At 43.4% G+C, this 21,750-nt stretch overlaps 1 protein-coding gene and 1 non-coding gene across 2 annotated transcripts in view; both read right to left on the reverse strand.

Moving 5' to 3' along the window:
* The window catches only part of NOP58 (NOP58 ribonucleoprotein), a 182,315-nt gene that overhangs the window by 27,136 nt on the left and 133,429 nt on the right, over positions 1–21,750 (reverse strand). The window contains exon 11 of the mRNA XM_033947006.1: positions 7,133–7,267. Coding sequence (XP_033802897.1) covers positions 7,133–7,267 — 135 coding nt within the window. The remainder of the gene's footprint in view (positions 1–7,132; positions 7,268–21,750) is intronic.
* LOC117361705 lies at positions 6,787–6,864 on the reverse strand. The gene has a single exon (XR_004539735.1). It is a non-coding gene; the product is annotated as a small nucleolar RNA SNORD11B (small nucleolar RNA).

The raw sequence follows: 21,750 nt of genomic DNA on the forward strand, positions 1-21,750 counted from the left end.
TTGGGGACCAAATTGGTTGTCCGTTATATCTGAAAGTCCGTTATATGCGAGTCCGCTATATGCAATGATTTTCTGTATGTTTATAAAGGCACACGGCCAGGACCAGCGGACCATATCCGCTATAGGTAAGATTCCATTATAAGCGAGTCCGTTATAACGAGATTATACTGTATTTTTATAACAAAGCAAATAAGAACCAAAAAACGATACCCCTCCTGTAAAAATTCAACAAGATAAAAGAATCAAAAAAGATCATGTCCCTCTGGAAAAATTTCAACAGCAGGAAGTAATCCAAAGTACTTAAGCAGAACCATTTACCTCGAGAGATATCTGAGGAAAAAAAAATCTGTTTCTTACCACAGCTCCTGTACCGGCAAAATAGTATAACTGAAAAGTTTGAAATCAAGTATCGAGGCAATCCTCTAGACTGGTCTGGTTAGACTGAAGAAAAGAACATTAACATAAAAACCAAATTTTTCCTTCCCTTTTGTCCATCAGACTAATACAGAACATACTGGAGGCTAGCAAATCAATCCTTAAAATAGGGTGGGATTCAGAAAACCCCACAGGCAAGACATAGACACTGAAAACAGCATCCTCTCTGGCATAAAACATCCAACTGATAATGTTTAGAAAAAAAATGCATGGAAGAACAGGTGGCAAATGACTGCAAATCTGCCCAAGGTGTCACGACACTCCTAGTCAAATGAGCTTACCATTTGGGATCTCTCCAAAATAAAATGAACAAGTGGTTGGACCTGCAAAAATTGTTAGGTATTTCCACCAACTAAATTCAGCCCCCCACCCCCCCAAATTCTCCTAACAAAAAGTAGGCAACATCAACATCTAATTAACATGGAAGATCAACACAACCTCTGGAAGGCAAGGGGGCACTGTTTTAACAGAAACTCCTATTTCTGTAGAATGCAGAAAGGGCTCCTGGAAGGATAAAGCACAGAGCTTCAAAATTCCCCTGGCTGAAGAGATGACTAACAAAATCACCACTTTTGAAGTAAGATCTTTTTAAAATGCCTGCTTGATCAGGTGAAACGGAACAGTGGCTAAGACCTGTAGAACTAAATTTGAGATTTAAGCCTGACCCAATGACCATAAATATGTTATCCCTTCAAGGAAACATACCACATTTGAGTGGGTCCTTAATGAAGTAACCTTCCAAATGACCTCTTATAACAGGCCAATGTTGCTAGACTAGAACCTTTTTTAAGCCATCCGGAAAAATCAATAAATTCTGGACATGCCTTCCTCCTTACACCAAGCTTCAAAGAAAACTCCAGATTCTAGCATAAACTAAAAGAGTAGATTGCTTTCTAGTTTGTAAATGAGTTGTAATAATTTCATCACTGTATCTTTTACACCCCATACACACCCTTCTCAATAGCCAAGGTGTAAGAAAAAAAAGCCATGATTACCCAAGAATTACATGAGAACAAAGTTTGCCCACCCCATCCTTGCCCCCATGAACTCTGTCCTCATTTGTTCAAGCCTTGAACATTTATGATTTTATATTCAAATATTTTTATTAAAGTACTAGTCTTTAAGCCCGTTACATTAACTGGTGCTAGAATATATGTCTGTCTGTCTTTCTTTCTATCTGTCTCTCTCCCTGCCCCCATGCAGCAGCATTTTCCCTCCCCCCCACTTCCCTGTGCAGCAGCCGCAGCATTCCCTCCCCCTCCATTTCCCTGTGCAGCATTTCCCTCAACCACCCCACTTCCCTGTACAGAAGCATTTCTCTCCCCCCCTTCCCTGTGCAGGAGCCACAGCAGCATTCCCTCCCCCTTCATTTCCCCCTGTGCAGCAGCATTTCCCTCTCCCCACCCCACTTCCCTATGCAGCAGCAGCATTTCCCTCCCCCCACTTCCCTGTGCAGCAGCCGCAGCAGCATTCCCTCCCTCTCCATTTCCCTGTGCAGCAGCATTTCCCTCCCCACCCTACTTCCCTGTGCAGCAGCCGCAGCAGCATTCCCACCCCCTCCATTTCCCTGTGCAGCAGCATTTCCCTCCCCCCACTTCCCTGTGCAGCAGCAGCAGCATTCCCCTCCCCCTCCACTACTGCATTCCCTCTCCCCTGTTCCTTCCTTTCCCTTCCCAACAGCACGCAGCTAAAATGGCTCCCTTAGTTCTTTGACAGAGTTTAAAGCTGCCATGGCGGCTCCTCTCACGATCCACGCCTGCGTCGGAAGCCTTCTCAGACGCAGGTGCGGCTCATGAGAGGAGCTGCTACTGCAGCTTTGAACTTAAAAAAATAACTTCGGTCAGGGAGGCCAGACGCGCACATGCACACTCTTACCTGCCACAGACCTATGGATCACGGATCACGCAGGTAGGAGTGAGCATGCGCGCTTAGGGTTTTATTATATAAGATAAAAAGAGGCAATATTCTGTACAACTGTTTGTAAATTGTAAATCACAAAAACAGCTTTCCATTTCAATCTGGTTTTCAGTTGCCTATATTTCTACTCGTACATAATCTGGGAAGGTAACTGGATTGTCTTTCAGACATGGGTATAGAAGAGAACCTAAATTGTATAGTGGATGAACAAGAAAATAAGTGTCATTAAATGCTGGAAATGTTCCTTGATGCCAGAAACGATGCATGAATCTGTTGTAGTAACAGTAAGATACTTGAGAAGCAGGGTGCATGATGGAATGAAGTTGCAGATGGTAGGAGTCTGATCAGCAGACAATAATTTTGTTCCTACATCAAAGGCAGACAAGACACAAATGATATTATTTAGCAGTAGTTCATTTAAATCCAAAAGCAGCTTCTGCAGGGTTTTTTTTATCACTGAATTCAGTTGCCAATTTTCTAAGATATGTTAAGTTTTTATATATTGTTATTAGTCTCAAGTTTCTAGGGAATGACACAGGGACAAAGTTTATCTCTGTCCCCGCAGGTTCTGTCCTGGTCCTGGCTGAACCATCGATCTCAGGGTCTCCATATGAAAAGACGGAACTCGGAGAGCCCTGTTGACCTCCTTCAGATCCAAGATAGGCCTAAAAGTCCCCTCTTTCTTGGGCTTCCCAGCAGTGATGAAACTAGCGCCTTTACAGTTTCAATTACATCTGTTCATCTGGATAACTTATCTGCTCGATAGTGGTATTTTTCCTCCATCTGGAGGTCATATATCATTGTAACTCCAATTCCCAAGGATCTAAGTGATCTGTATCCCTGGTGGCTAATTACAGGCCCATTGCATCAATCCCATTCTTTATAAAAAAAATTATGGAAGGTTTAGTAAATAACCAACTGTTGAATTATTTGAAACATTTCTCCATTTTGCATGGATCACAGTCAGGATTTAGACCATCATATATTTAAGATAGTTCTGGCATCACTAGTGGATAATTTATGTAGTCTTTTCAGTAAGGGTGTTAGTGCTCTGATTTTGCAGCTGGATCTCAGCAGTGCGTTTGACTTTGTGGACCATGATAAACTATTGGAATGTCTGGATGCTATAAGCATACATGGCCATGTTTGAAATGGTTTGAAGGTTTTCTTAAATTTAGAACTTATCAAGTAAAACTCAACAATGAGCTTTCAAACAGTTGGAGTAACCTTTGTGGAGTACCCCAGGGGTCTCCTGTCTCCATTGCTTTTTAATATTTATTTGGCCTCTTTAGGCAATAGATTATCCCAGTTCCTGGTCCCACACCGCTTCCTGTGAGAACTCAGTTCTCAGCAGAAGAGGCGGGGACCAGGCAGCCAGCAACCCTTGTGCGCCGCTCTCAGTGAGTGAGGTGTCAAAAGTCAAAAAAAGGTACACACTGGGGGAGGGGGGGAGAAGAGGGCCGGCAAGAAAAGGAGAGTGGCAACATAATAAAATAAGTTAACCGGGGGGAGGGGGGGTGTCACTTTGCGTATTCGCTCCATTAGACGCACCCTTATTTCCACCCACTTTTTCGGGGGAAAAAGTGTGTCTAATGGAGCAAAAAATACAGTAAATTGAAAATTAACACAGAAAAAAACCACATTTTTCTTTGCATCACCAAATTTAAATGAAGATGTTACATCTATTGTTTTAAATGATAAAATCTATAGTATCCAGTCAACCATAAAGATACTTGGTGTAATTCTAGATCGTACCCTTACTATGAAAAATCAGGTTGGCTCGTTGGTTCAAAAGGGTTTCTTTACTTTATGGAAACTAAGAACAATAAGAGCACATTTTGATATTAGCTCCTTTTGATTGTTGGTTCAATTATTGGTCCTTAGTCAGTTGGACTATTGTAACATTGTTCATCTTGTTGGTACCCAGAAAAATCTTCATAGACTGCGCATAATTCAGAATGCAGCAGTCAGATTGATTTTTAATTTAAAGAAGTATGATCATGTCACTGATTTTTATCACTGATTGCATTGGTTCCCAGTTGAGGCACGGGTTAAATTTAAGCTTTGCTGCATTTGCTTTATGACGCTAACAGGTTCAATTCCTGAGTATCTTAGGGAATCTTTTATCATTACAAATTCTAAACATTCTAGAAAATCTCATCCATTATTTTCATTCATGTCTGTAAAGGGATATAAATATAAGAAATTTCAGGAACGATTGTTATCTTTTAAGGCAACCTTATGGACTAGAGATTTAACTCACATATTCATATTCTCAAATTCGTATCAACAATTTCGACATGCCTTGTGCCTTAAAGATGTATCTTTTAAGCCAGGGAATCTTTCGGAAGTTAAATATTGGATGTTTATTCATTTGTATTACTAATCTTTGTGAACCACTTAGAACTTAATGGTATTTGTGGTATACAAGTGAGTTTTATGTTGTGTTTTCTAGCAGTCTCCAATACTGCCATGCAAATGTAATTAATATTAAAATGAGCACTCTAAGCATAAGAATATAAGCATTGCCTCTGCCGGGTCAGACCAGGGGTCCATCATGCTCAGCAGTCCGCTCCCGCGGCGGCCCCCCAGGTCCATGACCTGTAAGTTCTCCACCACCTAAATTGTTTATACCCTAATCCTGAAGTAACCTGCATAGTAACCCTCTATCTATACTCTGTAATCCCTTTCTCCTTCAGGAAATCATCCAATCCCTTTTTGAAACCCAATATTGTACTCTGTCCTATCACCTCTCCTGGAAGCGCATTCCAGGAGTCTACCACCTCTGAGTGAAAAAGAACTTCCTAGCATTCGTTTTGAATCTGTCTCCTTTCAGTTTTTCTGAATGTCCTCTTGCTTTTGATGTCCCCTCTAGTCTGAAGAATCTGTCCCTCTCCACCTTCTCTATGCCTTGTCAACAGGTCTGAGCTGTCGTTGCCTTACTTTCTGATCAGTGCCTGAGGCTCAGGCTCAGGAACTGACAGGAAAGTAAGGCTTAACTACTCGGACCTGTCAGAAAAGTTTGTCACCGTCAAGCACCCCCCCCCAAAGATACCTTTCCCTCCCGGCAGTGGGAAAGATATTCACTCCCTCCTGCTGCCACGCAACCCTTCCCCCGGTACCCCCTCGTGCCTCTGACGACCATCCGCTCCCTCCCCCTTACCTTGTTTACAATGGCTGGCCAGAGAAATGCCTACTCCCTTCAGCCAGCAGGCCCGCCTAACAGTGTGTTTTGTTTACACTTGACATTATCGGCATGGGGTTGGAGGGCAAAGTGTGTGCAGAGGTGAGTGAAGAGGCTACAAAATAAACCCAACAATTCCCACTTATAATCGAGTGTAAACTCTATTATATAAATACAGGAGTCGGCCTCAGTAATGAAGCCTACGCGTAGTCATAGTCAATGACTGAAGTATTCAGCGTAGTTATGTTAGCTCCTTCTTCTCCAATCATTGGCCTTACTCCAGTATCTTTAATTTATTCAAAATATTAAACTCTACCTATTTTTATTATAAAAGGTTTCAGTTAACTAGTTCTAACAATTTTCAGTTAACTATTTCTATTTTGTATTTTTCAACTTTGTTTTTTTATAAAAAGCGTTTACTTTCATTACTATCACTATACTCTATCATCTTTCATGAGACTACATTCTTTCATTTATCTCTCTTTACCATTATTATCAATAGGTCCTGGTCAATGCTGTTAAAGGTTGCTTATCTTTAATCAGCGTTTATAATTCAAGAAAGCCTACTTATCTTTAGTCAGCGCTTGTATTTCAAGAAAGCCAACGTGGCCAGCGTTTCGTGGGCAAAGATTCAAACCCACTGCATCAAAGCCAAATCATTTAAGAAACAAGCCGTGCTCAGTGTACATTTGAGACCGCTTTCAAATGTACACTGAGCACGGCTTGTTTCTTAAATGATTTGGCCCTGATGCAGGGGGGTTTGAATCTTTGCCCACGAAACGCTTGCCACGTTGGCTTTCTTGAAATACAAGCGCTGACTAAAGATAAGTAGGCTTTCTTGAATTATAAACGCTGATTAAAGATAAGCAACCTTTAACAGCAGTGGTCTCAAACTCGCGGCCTGGGGGCCACATGCGGCCTGCCAGGTACTATTTTGAGGCCCTCGGTATGATTATCATAATCACAAAAGTGAAATAAAACAGTTTTTCGATCATATGTCTCTTTAGCTATAAATTACAATATTATTAAGACTTAGCCAAAAGGAAAGATTTATAAACTATAAAGACTTTTACCCAATGCAAAATTGTCATTTCTTAATAAGACATAAGTGACAGACTAAACCAGATGCTTGCACAAACATTAAAAGTTCCCTTTTTTGTATTTAAAAATAGGAAGAGCAATATCAATAGGGCAAAGAACAGAAACATATGCTAGTCACCTCACTCTGCTAGCATCAAAATGGTCTCACCAGTGGTCTCAGATGAGGTAGTGACAAATTGCCCTCATGGTGAAAATCAGGCAAAGTTAAATCATCATCACTGACCAGGTGTTCATGTCCATCCTGCTCACACCACTTTTTCCCTTCCTCTAACTTTGCTAAGTCAGGGAAACAGTCAGCATAACATACCACAAGTGTGTCTATAGTGATACCACAGTGCCCCCAAGTGGTAGATACCTAAACTACTGCCAGCAACCTGGAATTGGAAATCTGTCCATTATATCTACTGACCAGAAAAACTGTGGGAAAACTAAGAAAAAATGCTTGCTTTACCTCCTTTCACATAAATATATTTTTGAATACAGCAAGTAACTTACCCCTTTCTCTTCTAAGTATCGCAGCCTGGCTTCTACTTTTGCTTTGTTTTCAACTCCCACCTCGGCACTGGTATCATCTCCCAGAGCATCATATCGAATGGCCAAGGCAGTCTTGGCAGCAAGCGTTCTTGAAACCTGGAATTGAAGGAGGGAAGAAAACAACTTAGAGAAGACTATATACCAGTGTTTTTCTTTCATCTTGCTATAATAAATTTCTCAAAATTTCATGATGTTCTAGTAGTAAATCACAGCGCCTCCTTCAACCTTCTGGACTAACTTTTCAAGATTAGTAGGGCATTATTTACATACAGATGTAACAAATACTGTAGGGTTGATATTTAAGGGAATATTAGGTTCTTACCTTGATAACATGCTTTCTAATAGAAAGGTATATGAGTAATGAACAAGTGGGTTATTCTCCTCTAGTTGCAAATTGTGTAAAAGGAATCATCTACATTTTTTTCTCTCAGCTTCACCTCCTGCATCACTGGGCAGCACTCTAGCTCCTCAGTGTGTACCAAAGCAGTTGACAATCATTATACGAGGAGAAATAAAAAAATGTGGGATATGGAAAAACTCCCCAACCAAGCCAATTCTGTTCTGCAATGATTAAAATACAACCAATCAATGCCAACAGGATCACAACTTAAATCAAGGTAGAAAAATACCAGCCACCTACCTGAGTGGGTAGGTCAACTAAACCCTTGAGACGGATAATAATTGAAGAGGTTGGTGACAAGATGGAACATTTTGATTTGCCAAATAGCTCCACTAGTTTTCCAGCTACAAACCTGGTTAATTCTTCAGAAGTGGAAAGACCCTACTTGCATCAATTCAAAATTCAAACCCAGATCATGAGTTATCCACATGTGACAATCCAAGTGCAAAGCTATTGAAAATAGAAGAGATTAGTGATAATCCAGCCACTGAACGCCAAACCATTGTACGGAGCCACAGCATAACATTTATGTAACTCTCAAAGTCTCTCATTTGCCTTTTTGCAATAGAGTGTTACATTACATTACATTGGTGTCTTCTATCCCGCCAATACCTTTCAGTTCTAGGCGGTTTACAACAAGAGTTGGCCTGGGCATTTCCAGGGAGAAAAAAATGGTTAATAGATGTAGTATGCGTTTGGATCTGAGGAGGGTTGATCAGGTTTAGTTAGATCATTTGACAAATTTCTTGAATAGAAAAGTTTTAAATTCTTTCCTGAATGTTTTGTAGTTGGGCGTCATAGTCAGCGGACTGGAGAGATGGAGGTCTAGTTTCGCTGCTTTGGTGGCTAATAATCTGTAGTATATTTTTTTGCTTTGTATACCTTTGATTGGGGGGATGGTTAAAGTGTGCATGAGTTCTCCTTGGTCTAGATGTGTTTTCCTGATTAGGCAGTTGCTCAGATAGCTTGGTCCTTTTCCATTTAGGGCTTTGAATAGGGTGCAGTAGATTTTGTATTGTATGCGTGCTTGTACTGGGAACAAGTGTGAATTTCAGAAAGCGGTGGTAATGTGGTAATATTTTTTCAATAAGTAAATCAGTCTAAGAGCTGTATTTTGGATTGTTTGTAATTGTTTTAGCATGTTGGTTGGGCATGACAGGTATAGGATGTTACAGTAGTCCAGGAGACCTAGGATTAGCGCTTGTATCAAGAGTTTGAATTGTTTGTTGTTGAAGTATTTTTGGATTTGCCTTAGGTTGCGCATGGTTGCGAATGCCTTCTGGATCGTTTTGCTGATTTGACGTTGCACGGTACAGCCTTTGTCTATCATTATTCCCAGCAGTTTTAGTTGGGTTGCATGGGGTATGTGATGGAATCTATTTCTAGGTTTGTTATGGTTGGGGTTTTTGTTTTTTTTCTAGAATTAAGAATTTGGTTTTGTCTTGATTCAGCTTTAATTTGTGGTCTCTCATCCATTTTGACACTATTTCTAGTGCAGTGTGTATTTTGTTCATTGTGTTGGGGTTGGTTTGGTCGAAAGGAAGGAGGATGGTGATGTCATCTGCATAGCTGTTTGAAGTTATGCCTATTTCGTCTAAGCATGTGCCAAGTGTGGCTATATAAAGGTTAAAGAGTGTTGGAGATAGTGGGGAGCCTTGGGGGACTCCATAGGGGTTGTTCCAGGATTCTGACTGTTCCTTGTTTGCTTTAACTCTGTATTTTCTTGAACAGAGGAATTGTTCAAACCAACTGTAGACTTTGCCTGTGATTCCTATTGCCTCCAGTGTTTGTAGTAGGATGTTGTGATCTACTAGGTCAAATGCCGCTGTGAGATCGAGTTATATGAGTAGCATTTTTTTTGCCTTTACTTGGGTGTTTGGCTGTGTCTAGGAGGGCTAGTCTCAGTTAGGGCATCGGTCTTTGACCAGAGGGCCGCCGCATGAGTGGACTACTTGGCATGATGGACCACTGATCTGACGCAGTAGCGGCAATTCTTATATTCTTAGTAGTGTTTCAGTGCTGTAGTTGTCTCTGAAGCCTGATTGTGAGGGGTGGAGTAAGTTGTGGTTTTCTAAGTATTTGGTGAAAAGTTTTGTTAGGAGACCTTCCATTAGCTTGATGTATAGCGGTATTGAGGCTATAGGTCTGTAACTGGATGACTGATCTGTAGCTCCCTTTGGGTCTTTCAGGATAGGGGTTATGATTATTTCGGATAGGTCTTGTGGAAATTGGCCCTCTGTGAGCGTGTATCTGATCCACCGCATGAGATGGGTACGGAATTTAGTGCTGGCTGCTTTTAACAGATATGGGGGGACAGTGGTTGAAGTCGCAGGCTGCATGATTGTATCTGTTGTAGAGTCTTTCTAGGTCGGGCCATTGTAAGTTTGGGAAGTCTAACCAGTTTCTGTCTGCTGTGTAGGCCTCTTTTTCTATGGGTGGTAGTGAGATTTTGTCGAGATGGCTTGGGGGGTCCGGGTGAAAGTGTTTCTGGCTGTTGAGATTTTGTTTCTGAAGAATTCAGCCAGTTGGTTTGCTGTGGGGTGAGGGGCGGTTTGGGTGGCTAGGTAGGGTTTGGTGTCTGTGAGTTCCTTTAGTAGTTTGAAAAGTTTTTTGGTGTCTTAGATTTCTGTGCCTATTTGACTGGTGTAGTATGATTTTCTTTTAGCTTTTGTATGTATTGTTTGTTCAGTATTCTCCAAGTTGTGTTTGTGTGTTCTTGGTTGTCTTTTTTCCATTCTCTTTCAAGACGTCTGCATTGTTGTTTGAGTTGTAGTAGTTCATTGTCAAACCATTTGTCCGAGCGTCTGCTGATTCTGGTTGTGTCATGTCTTCAAGGATGGATGTGCTTAGAGTGCGCCAGTAGTTTAGGAAATCTTTGAGGTTGCCATCTTGGATCATGGAGTCTACTTTGTTCCAGAATTTAAGTGGGTTGATCCTTTTGTGTGTTTTGTATGTTAAGCTTTGGTTATTTTGTTTGGTTTTGCCCTGTGTCCAGTTGATTTTGAAGGTGTACCTGTAGTGGTCTGACCAGAGGGTGCGAGACCATGTTCTGTTTGTGGTGTGTATTTCTTGTGTGGTGGGTGTTTGAGACATGAAGGCAGCTATGTCGAGTTGGTGGCCCTTTTCGTGTGTGGTTTGTGGGTCCAGGATTCTGTAGGAAAGAGTTTTGAGGAATGTGAGGAGGTTTTCTGTTTGATTGGAAGATTCATCTTCTAGATACAGGTTAAGAATGCCCAGGATTAAGTTGTATGCTGATGTGAGGGAGTTTCTGAGAATAAATTCTTCGAATTCTGATTTTGCTATGTTCCATTTTCCTGGTGTTAGGTAGAAAAGTAGGCTTGTTAAGGTTCCTCTGAGAGTGGGGCTCAATAGTTGGCAGGTGAGTAGATTCATGTGTGGGGTGGAGGCTTTGTCCTATAGGGCTATATTTATAGTGTTTTTGGCTAGGATGGCTAGTCCTCCCCCCTCGTTTTTTGTCTTTGCAAACTACTTGTATTTTGTAGCCTTGTGGACACACTTCTGTTATTCTGGGATTGGCTTCTGAGGTTAGCCATGTTTCTGTGAGGAAGAGGCATCCTAGTTTTTCTGTTTCTATCTAGTCCCCTAGAATCTCAGTTTTTGGGCCTAGAAATCTGATATTAATGTATGTGCATTTTATTGATGTAAATTCTGTTTTAGTGTTACTTGAAGTTTTTGGGTAGATGAGGGTGTTTGCTTGGGGGGTGGGTTTGTTCATGGGATGGTTTCGGGAGGCGTTTGTAGGTCTTCTCCCCCCAGGTAAGGGAGATACTGTGGTGCATGCAGGAGCAGTCAACCACGTTTATATGGTTTCTCCCTTCTGGGTGGTGGTTTCTATTACTTGTTACTACTATAACTGTAATTGGAGAGTTATAATTTCCTTTTGCTTTCCTGTTTGTTAGGATCAAGAGTAGCAGGATGATGACTATTTGTTTCTGTTTTGTTATCTTCATTTTGTGGAGTTGAGAGGTGTGGGTTGTTTGGTTGGTGTGTATGTATGTGAGGAAGTTTGGAGCGAGTTGTGTTTCTTTTGGGGGGGGTTGTGGTGTGGATTGGATTATTTTTTGTTGTAAGGGGGACTGGAGCAGCGTTGGGCATCGGGACAAGATGGAGGGAACCTTTCTCCTTCCTCTACCTTACTGTTCTGTGATGAAACTTTTCGGCGGCAGTCAAATAGGGATTAAGAGGAGCTAGAACTCTGCTGTGGGCAGAGCCAGGCCCGATCCTTGCGTCAGGAGTGGCGTCGGGCAGAGGGAACCCTCCTCCTTCCTCTGCCTTGCTGTTCTGCAGGGCAGTGCTGGGTTCTGGACCACGCAGTGGTCCTCCGAGTCCCTTAATAGACCTGAGAGAGGGCTGAAGGGAGCCAGAGTTTAAAAGTGGGGTAAGGCTTCCCACTGAAGCAGACAGGGAGCAGGATTCTGTGCAGTGAGGGGCAATGATGTGGTCTTCCTTCCCATTCACTGTGCTGGGTTCTGGAACACGCGGTTGCCCTCTGAGCCCCTTAAAAGAGCTGAGAGACGGCTGAAGGAAGCCTGAGTTAAAAATGGGTGGGGCTTCCCACCGAAGAAGCAGGCAGAGAGCAGGATCCGGTGTTAACTCATCACTCTTCTGGCCTGTCTGGCAGGAAAATCAAATAGCTGGAAACACATACCTGTCTGAAAGAGTAAGCAGGTGAAATGAAATCTGACCAGGTGGGACTTCAAGACATGATCGAAACATTCAAGGTACTGAAGGGAATCGACTTGGTAGATAAGGACAGGTTGTTCACCCTCTCCAAGATAAAGAGAATGAGAGGGCACTCTCTAAAGTTAAAAAGGGATAGATTCCGTACAAACGTAAGGAAGTTCTTCACCCAGAGAGTGGTAGAAAACTGGAACGCTCTTCCGGAGGCTGTTATAGGGGAAAACACCCTCCAGGGATTCAAAACAAAGTTAGACAAGTTCCTGCTGAACCAGAACGTACGCAGGTAAAGCTAGACTCAGTTAGGGCGCTGGTCTTTGACCTAAGGGCCGCCGCGGGAGCGGACTGCTGGGCACGATGGACCATTGGTGTGACCCAGCAGCAGCAATTCTTATGTTCTTACTAACAGATCATTAATTTGATGTTTGAGCTCTTTTAGTACCCTGGAATATATACCATCTGGTCCAGGTGATTTATCACTCTTTAACTTTGTCAATTTAAGAACATAACATAAGAACATAAGCAATGCCTCTGCTGGGTCAGACCTAAGGTCCATCGTGCCCAGCAGTCCGCTCACGCGGCGGCCCAACAGGTCCAGGACCTGTGTAGTAATCCTCTAACTATATCCCTCTATCCCTTTTTCCAGTAGGAAATTGTTCAATCCTTTCTTGAACCCCAGTACCGTGCTCTGCCCTATTACGCCTTCTGGAAGCGCATTCCAGGTGTCCACCACACGCTGGGTAAAGAAAAACTTCCTAGCATTCGTTTTGAATCTATCCCCTTTCAACTTTTCCGAATGCCCTCTTGTTCTTTTATGTTCTGAAGGTTTGAAAAATCTGTCCCTCTCTACTCTCTCTATGCCCTTCATGATCTTGTAGGTCTCTATCATGTCTCCTCTGAGTCTCCGCTTTTCCAGGAAGAAGAGCCCCAGTCTCTCCAATCTTTCAGTGTACGAAAGGTTTTCCATGCCCTTAATCATTTTTGTCGCCCTCCTCTGGACCCTCTCAAGTATTGCCTTATCCTTCTTAAGGTACGGTGACCAATACTGGACACAGTACTCCAGGTGCGGGCGCACCATTGCCCTATACAACGGCAGGATGACTTCTTTCGTTCTGGTCGTAATACCCTTCTTAATAATACCCAACATTCTGTTTGCCTTCTTCGAGACTGCTGCGCATTGTGCCGTTGGTTTAGTATATCTTCTAGTTCACCAAGACTTCTTTCAACTCCTCCACATCATTACTCTTGAAAACCATTTCCAGTTCAGATAGATCTCATACATCTTCTTCCGTAAATACCAAAGCAAAGAATTAATTCAGTCTCTTCACTATGATCTTATCCTCCCTGAGCTCCCCTTTTGCTCCTTGATCATCCAATGGTTTCATGGATCCCCCTCGCAGGTTTTCTACTTCTGATGTACCTAAAAAAACCCTGTTACTATGAGTTTTTGCCTCTTTAGCAAGTTTCTCTTCATATTCTTTTTTAGCTTTCTTTATCAGTGCTTTGCATCTAACTTTATGTCTTTTCTTATTTTCTTCATTTGGATCCTTTTTCCATTCTTTAAAGGATATTTGTTTTTGGCTGTAATAGCCTCTCTCCCTTCACCTTTTAGCCATGCTGGCTCTAGTTTCCTCTTCTTTGCACCTTTGTTAATAAGTGGAATACATTTGGTCTGGGCTTCCACACATGGTATTTTTAAATAACAGAACAAAAAAGAGAGTACTTGCCTTGAAACAAAAACAGAAAAGACAAAAAAAAGGCAAAGAGCAAATATTCCCCTCCTGACTAAGATGCTAGAGTCCATCATATCTACCCAACTCTCATCCTATTTAGAGAGATTCTCCATTCTCCTTCCTTACCAATATGGCATTAGACCCAACTTCAGCACCGAATCCCTATTGACCTCATTAATCTCAAAGGTTCAACAACTTAATTCTCGTAATAAGTTTGCTGTTCTTCTACAATTCTACCTTTCTGCAGCATTTGACGTTGTCCATCATGATATTCTTATTTTCAAACTTTCTGAGACTGGCATTAACTCCACAGTCTTAGACTGGTTCTCAAAATTCTTACGCTCCAGCTCTTACACTGTTAATATGAATGGCACCTCACCCTCTCCTTGGAAACCGATTTTTGGAGTCCCGCTGGGCTCACCTCTATCCCCTATTCTTTTCAACATCTATATGTCCTCCCTGAAACTCCTCCATCTATCCCCCCTGGAAACACTTTACACTTATGCCGATGACATCCTTGTCATCCCCGAGACCGACTTGAACTTCACCAACCTCTCTGAGAACATATCTTCATGTATAACAAACCTCCAATCCTGGGCCCTCACCATACAAATGAAACTGAACGAGTCCAAAACAAAACTACTACCCACCCTCATCCCATTGTCCTCTGGCATCACACTTCAGCTTGAGTTCTCTAGCAAAGTTCTGGGCATCATCATTGACTCTACACTATCCTTCAACGACCACCTCAACTCCTTGGTAAAAAAATGCTTTTTCAACCTTCACATGCTGAGGAAAGCAAGATCCTGTTTCCATCAACAACACTTTGCTGTCCTCGTACAATCCATCATCCTTTCCAGATTGGACTATTGTAACTCCATCTACTTAAGCCTAACAAAGAAAAGCCTTCAAAGACTTCAGCGGATTCAGAATACCGCGGCTAAACTAATCTTCGCAAAAAGTAAATTTGACCATGTCTCCCCACTCCTATCCAAACCTCACTGGCTTCCAGTAGTCTCTAGGGTCCACTTTAAATGAGCTTGCCTAACTTTCAAGATCCTACATGGCATCCTTCCTCCCCTTATCCCACTATCTTGGAATTCCTCGAATCCTATCACCACCAGATCCACCCAAAATTCAAACTATCCTTCCCCTCATTAAAAGGCATATCCCATGCAGGAAAACTAGGGACATCCCTCTCCTTCAGAATCACAAAGCTCTGGAATAACCTTTCTACCCCACTTCGGAATCTGGGCACCCTCTAACTTTTCCGAAAACATCTGAAAACTTGGCTATTCTCAAAAATGTAATACTTCCTCCTCTTTGTTATACTAAATCCCTCTAAACTTTCTCTATACTGTCCTGTAACCCTCATTGGAGTTCCTTCTCTATACCATTTCCTGTAAACCGTGCCGAGCTCTACGATTGTGGAGATGGTGCAGTATACAAACTTAAGGTTTAGTTTAGTTTAGATTATTAAAATGTCCCAAATAGTAATAAAGTTTATATTTGGTAGCTTAAGACATCTCCCTTGCCTTTTTTTATTTTTTTCTGGTGGTTGTTCTATTTTTTAATAACATCCATATTCTGCTCATCACACCAGCAGTAAAACATTTTCCAAGATTTGGCATAGGCTACAGCAGTCGCCGGATTCTTAGATTTTAGGAGAGTAGCTATGAACACCTCTGAGTGACCCTTCTGTGCCAGGGCTGTGCACTGAAGAACCATGCCGTTAAGCCCAAAGCATTCCAGATCCTCCATAGCAATTGGATTAGGCTGTGAGAGAAGAGTTGGATGAAGTAGCAGTTTGAGACATTTGTCCCTCTGTAGCAAAACCAGATTTGTGTATCACTACCAACACAACCAATCTGGAACCACCAGAATTACTAACTCCCGGGGGGGGGGGGGGGGGGGGTTGCTAATCTTTAAATGACCTGGCTTATCATGGGCCACAGGGAAACATTTACAATAGCCCTGAATCCGGCCAAAGCTGTACTACAGTATCCATGCCGTCGCTTTCAGACTCAAATCTTCAGCTGAAGAAATTAGGAACTTTTTTTTTGGCTGCTGACACCTTTAGATTAAACTTTGGACATCTCCATCAATATACAATGCTGCCGAAGCCTTTCTGGGATAAAGACCATTCCCCTAATCCAGGGTCTGCTGGCTGAGACAGTTAACCTATACATTGTCCACGCCTGCTACATGTGTTGCTGTTAAAGTTTGTGGGTGGACTTCTTCCTTGTGAAATAAAAACTGGATCTTCAATCTCAATAGTGCACTCTTGGTGCTTCCCTGTCTGGTGACGTATGCCACGGCCATAGTAATGTCAGAGAAGATCCCGACTGTTTAGCCTTCCAAATTGTTCTCCAATGTCTAACACTAGATGAATGGTTTGCAGGAACAATCTGTTTATGAACCACATACTCTGAGAGGGTAACCATCTACCCTAAACATGATGACCCTCGCAAAGACCTCCCTAACCACAAAGACTGGCATCTGTCTTCAGGATCACCCAAAAGGATATGCGGAGAGGCAAGCCTGTTGCCAATAACTCCAGCTGGAATACCACTGCACTTTGACAGACCCCTGCAGTCCAGGTCAGCAGCATCTGGAGTGAATCCGTCTGCTGAAACCAATGGGCCAAGAGTGCATCTTGGAAAGGGCATAAATGCGCTTTGCCCAAGAAACTACCTCTATGGTTGCTATTATCAACCTCAGTACCTTTAGATAGTGCCAAGCTATCGGAGCTGGCATCGTCAGGATCTCTGAAACCTGATGCCTGAGTTTCCATTTGTATGACTCTGGAAGTAAAAGATGGCCTTCTGCCATGTTGAAGTGGATCCCCAGGTACTCTAGAGATTGTGTTGGCTACAAGTAGCTTTTCCAAAAAACTGATAATCTACCCCAGATCTTGCAGTAGATGGATAACTTGTGCCACTGCTTTCTCACCGGCGGTCTCGGATTGGGCTCTGATCTGCCAATCGTCCAAGTAGGGATGCCTGTGGATCCCTGCCTTGCATAGGTGTGCTGCTGCCATGACCATTATTTTAGTACAATTACAAGGCACAGTTGCCTGCCAGCCCAAATGGAGTACTGAGAATTGGAAATGTCTCCCAAGAACATGAAATCTCAATTTCCTGTGGCCCTGGAAATATAGGAATATGTATGCAAGCCTTCATTAAATCTAGAGAGGCTAGAAACTCCCCTGGAGCCCTGCAGCTATGACCAACAAATGGCCTTGATATGGAGTCAGAGCATTTTCAGTGCTACATTGATGGACTTCAGATCCAGGATGGGTCTCCAGTCGTCCGAGTCCTTCTTGGGCATGATAAAATATATGGAATATTTGCCCAAGCTCAATTCATCAGTTGGTATGGTTTCTATGGCCTGAATGTCCAGCAGCCACTGTACTGTTGCTCAGACCTTGAATTTCTTTTCTGGCCATCTGGTCAGCAAGTCCACAAAGAGGTCCAGCAGAGAACAAAAAAGCTTGAACTTGTAGCCCTCTTGAATGATGTCCAGTATCCAGATCCGAGCAAATCCTAACCCAGGCCCTCCCAGTAAACCAACAACCTCTTTCCTATCTGAGGAGGTTTGGCAGCGGGCAAGGTGTCACTGTGACTTATTGGAGGCTGCTGCAGGGTGCAACCCAGAGGGCAGAGTTCACCTTGAACCTCCAAATCTGACAAGATCCTTGAAACGATCTATGAGCAGAGGTCCTCGCTGAGGACTAACAAAACTGTTAAGGAATCACAAAAGGTAATATAACCTGACCCCCCCCAGGGGTACATGATCTACTATGTGACAAAGACTTAGGGTGATGAACTGCCACATTGGCCAAAGGTTGTTCAGCCCCTTACCAAAGAAAATTTGGCTGAAGAAAGGTAGCCTGCTCAAAGTGACCTTGGAAGCCGAATCTCCCACCCACTGCCTGATCCAAAGCATTCTACAGGCTGACATAAAATAAGCAGAAATTTTGCTCATGACCCATCATATATAGCATCTGCTACATAATTCATCCCCGAAAGCAGCAACTGGGGGGAGGTGTAATCCTCTGCCAATGGAGCCCAATGTAATCTGGTATGGCAGGCACGTGCAACTAAAGTACCAGCAGCTGCCATTTTTAGTCCAAAGCCAAGGCATTTACTGCCTTTTAAGGACTAAATCCACCCTTCAGACTTGTGCATTCTTTAAAATCACTTTGCGCTAGACAAATAGTTGCTGAAAATCAGCAGCCATTGGATAACTTCATCACAGTCCTGATCACCCGCAGAGAGCCTTCAGGATTCTCCCAATGCTCTGTCAGCATCTTATAATATCAGGATGTGAAGAGAAAAAAGTGGTCTGAGCCTGCCTCAGAGTTTCTCATGACAGAAAACAGAGTAGCAGAGGTCTATGGGGCTTCAATTCCCACAAAGATTCCTTAATGACCTCTAGCAAAGCCATCGGCTTTAAAAGGCTACAAAGGGAATCGTCTCTAGCCACTGAACGTCTTAATGCATGCTGACCAGGTAGGTGCCTTTGAAAAGGGTTGCCCTCCCAGCTACAGACTTCTGACAAGACAATCTGTGTCTTCTCTCAAGCAAAGCTGTCTCAGTAACACTGGGGACCTCTGGCCCACCAAAGCCTCAAAGTCTGGATTTTAAAAACCAAAAATAAAGATCAGAAAGGCACCTTCCAACTCACATGTAGAAGGAATAAACTGGGGAACTACAGCACTGCCCAGTGTTGCATGAGGCAGAGCCGAGAGGAAAAAAAATGTAGAAGAACCCTTCTATAAAACTCGTGACTAGAGAATAACCTACTGGTTCAAGACTCATATACCTTTTGTACTAGAAATTGAGCTATACATTCATTGGTAGCTGGTGAACATATACTCTTATTTAGGAATTTTTGGCTACTATATAGTGTTGGACCAAAAATCTCTGCTGACACTACCTACACTGTGAAGTGGCAAAGGGATGGAAAAGCAAGGGTAGTACCAAGAAATCTTATGAGAAAAGCTATACATTTAATTCAGGCCTGCTAAATAGCAAGCCTAAACTAAATGAATAGTAGTGGCAGCGATCACATTACTGTATTTTTATACAATTTCCTGTGTCCATGACAGAGGAAAGCTCCCGACATTGCCTAAGCTGCTAGTCTGGATCAAAACAAACAAAGTAAGAATGACTACTGGGGAAGGGAAGGAAGGAAAAGGTTACGGTTTTCCCATGGATTTTAGAAATAAATGTGTATTTTGGACATGTAGAGGATTGCGGGAAAGGGGGAAGCATAGAGAAAGATGCTGGATACGCTTAAAAACACCACCACATTGATTTGTTGAAGAGAGTTTTCTGGTGCAATTTCTGATAGATTTTCACTCATATAACACACATAGTATATTCATGGGCAAGTTATGTGTGTGGGTTTTTTTTTTCTTTTTTAAACACAGCTCAGCAATTTGCACCTGTTATATCATATTTTTTACTCTTATAATCCGCTCACGTATATATGTATATTTAATTCCACTATGTGTGTAGCATCATGTCAAGGAAAAATTCCAGTTTAATAATAATCTCCGAATTCATTCATAAGAAGAAGTTTAGATACTCAATCCTCAGAGGGTCAAATTACCCAATAGTTCAAGTGAGCAGAGCTCACCGAACCCGATCTTCACAGGATCCAAATGTATCTTTTTTAACTTTTATATATATATACTTTTTTTTATCACTTTTATCTTGTCCATAGATTATAAATGTAGAGTATGGGGGGTCACGTGATGTGCTGAGCCGAGTGAGACGTGCTTCACTCGTGCTCCGGGGCCCCGAATCCCTCAGCACCGTTTTGCTACTCTTGGCTAGCCCCAGCCCTGCACTGAACCTTCGGGGAGGTTTATGGACCGTTTTTTGCAGATGCCCAGCCCGGATATGAGCACTAAATCGAGCCGCATGGTAAAAGACAGGGAGACACGATTGGCGCGACCCAAGTCTAAGATGGCGGCGGGGGACTTGGGTTCCGCGCTTCCCCTGTCAGAGGCCCACATAGCGGCATTGTCGGCTTCGGTGGTGCGGGCGCTGGACTCCCGATTCGACCTTCTCTCCAGCCAGCTTACCTCCCTTGAATCCCTTTTGGGGGAAACGACTCAGCGGACGGGGGAATTGGAGCATCGCGTCTCGGGGGTTGAGGACACGTGCTCCTTCTCAGCGGCGGATCTGGCCTCCATGCGTGCACAGCTTCAGAGACAGGCGGAAAAGATTGAAGATCTCGAGAACCGCTCAAGGAGAGATAACATCTGACTGGTTGGTCTGCCTGAATCAGTTCCTGACTCTCGTCTCCTTTCCTCCGTGGAGTCTTGGCTTCAGCAGGAGTTGCCGTTTCCAGCAGGGGTTGGGTCCTTGAAGCTTGACTGCGCTCACCGCCTGGGCCGGCGTACGGATGATCGTGAACGAGCCCGAGTCACCATCTTCAAAGTCCATAATTCGGTGGTGAAGTCTGAACTTATGCGGCAGTACCGGCAGAAGCGGAATACTCTCTCCTATGAGGGTATCCCTGTGCGTCTGTTCCAGGACTATTCACCTGCCTTACAGGAACGGTCGACGGCGCTTCTCCCGGGTGTGCTCGGCTCTTTTTGATAAGAAACAGCGGTTCCAGCTCCTCTATTCGGCACAACTGAAGGTTTGGACTCCGAATGGTTGGCGCATGTATGCCTCGGCGGAGGATGCCCAGACCTACCTGGATTCCCTACCGGGAGAAGCGGGACCCTCATCGGCTACCTGAGTCCTGTGGCAGAGTTGGCGTATGGAGCTGTTCTCCTTTATTTGAGTGGCTTTGTTCTATTTGGCCATTGCTGGCCTTTTGAGCTTTACTACTGCTTGCTTCCTATTTGGACCTTTAGCCTCCTTGACTCTGCTGACCATTACATCTCACTCAGAGTTTGGGCTGCTTCGTGGCCCACTCCTATTACATTTTATGTTTTATCTATAATTTGTTATCATTGTGGTTGCATATCTGGCTTTACAGTTTATTATCTTCCAGTTTCTGTTCAGGATATTGCTTCTTGTTTTTTTTTTGGGGGGGGGCCTTAGTTGGTTGTAGGTGTCCTTAGGGGTTGAATGGATGTTATGCCTATGGGGGGGAGCTGATGTCCTGTTTGGCTCTGGGGTTTATCTCATCTTGGTGGGTTGGAGTATGTTTGTGGGGGGTTGTGTTTCCATTTGGGGTGTGGACTGGGTGTGTATGGCTGGGAGTGGGTGATGGGGGGGGAGTATCTGTGTGTTTGAGAGTTGGTGACTGCTTGTTTTCATCATATGTGCCGGTGGGGCTGATTGTTTTATGTATGCTTAGATTACATGCCACTTTAGGAGGCCCTTTGGTGACCCTTTCAGGCCCGCTGGCTATTGGGCTGTGTTACTCCCCGTGTTCGGGGGTCATTTTACTTTTTAGCTTCGCTCTCCTATGGCTTCTCTCGGTATGTGTGCTGGATGGATGGGGTATTCTGCGTGTCCGTGGTGTGGATGGGATTGAGGGATTTGGGGCCCTGACTGCATCTTCCGTGACTCTATCTCTGTTCCACGTATGTGGGATGGGGTTTTCATTCTGGTTGGGTTCTTGGAGGGTTTGCTCCTGGGGGGGGGGGGGGGGGGTTTGGGGGGAAAGGGGTGGGTTGGGGTGGGTGGATTGGGAGTTGGTGGGGTGGGTTCATGGGGGGGGGGGGGTCCTCCTTCTGTATATTTGCTCAATAAGTTTGATATGTTTCATTGTTG

This window comes from Geotrypetes seraphini, chromosome 5 (genome assembly GCF_902459505.1).
Source record: "Geotrypetes seraphini chromosome 5, aGeoSer1.1, whole genome shotgun sequence".
Lineage (NCBI taxonomy): Eukaryota > Metazoa > Chordata > Amphibia > Gymnophiona > Dermophiidae > Geotrypetes > Geotrypetes seraphini.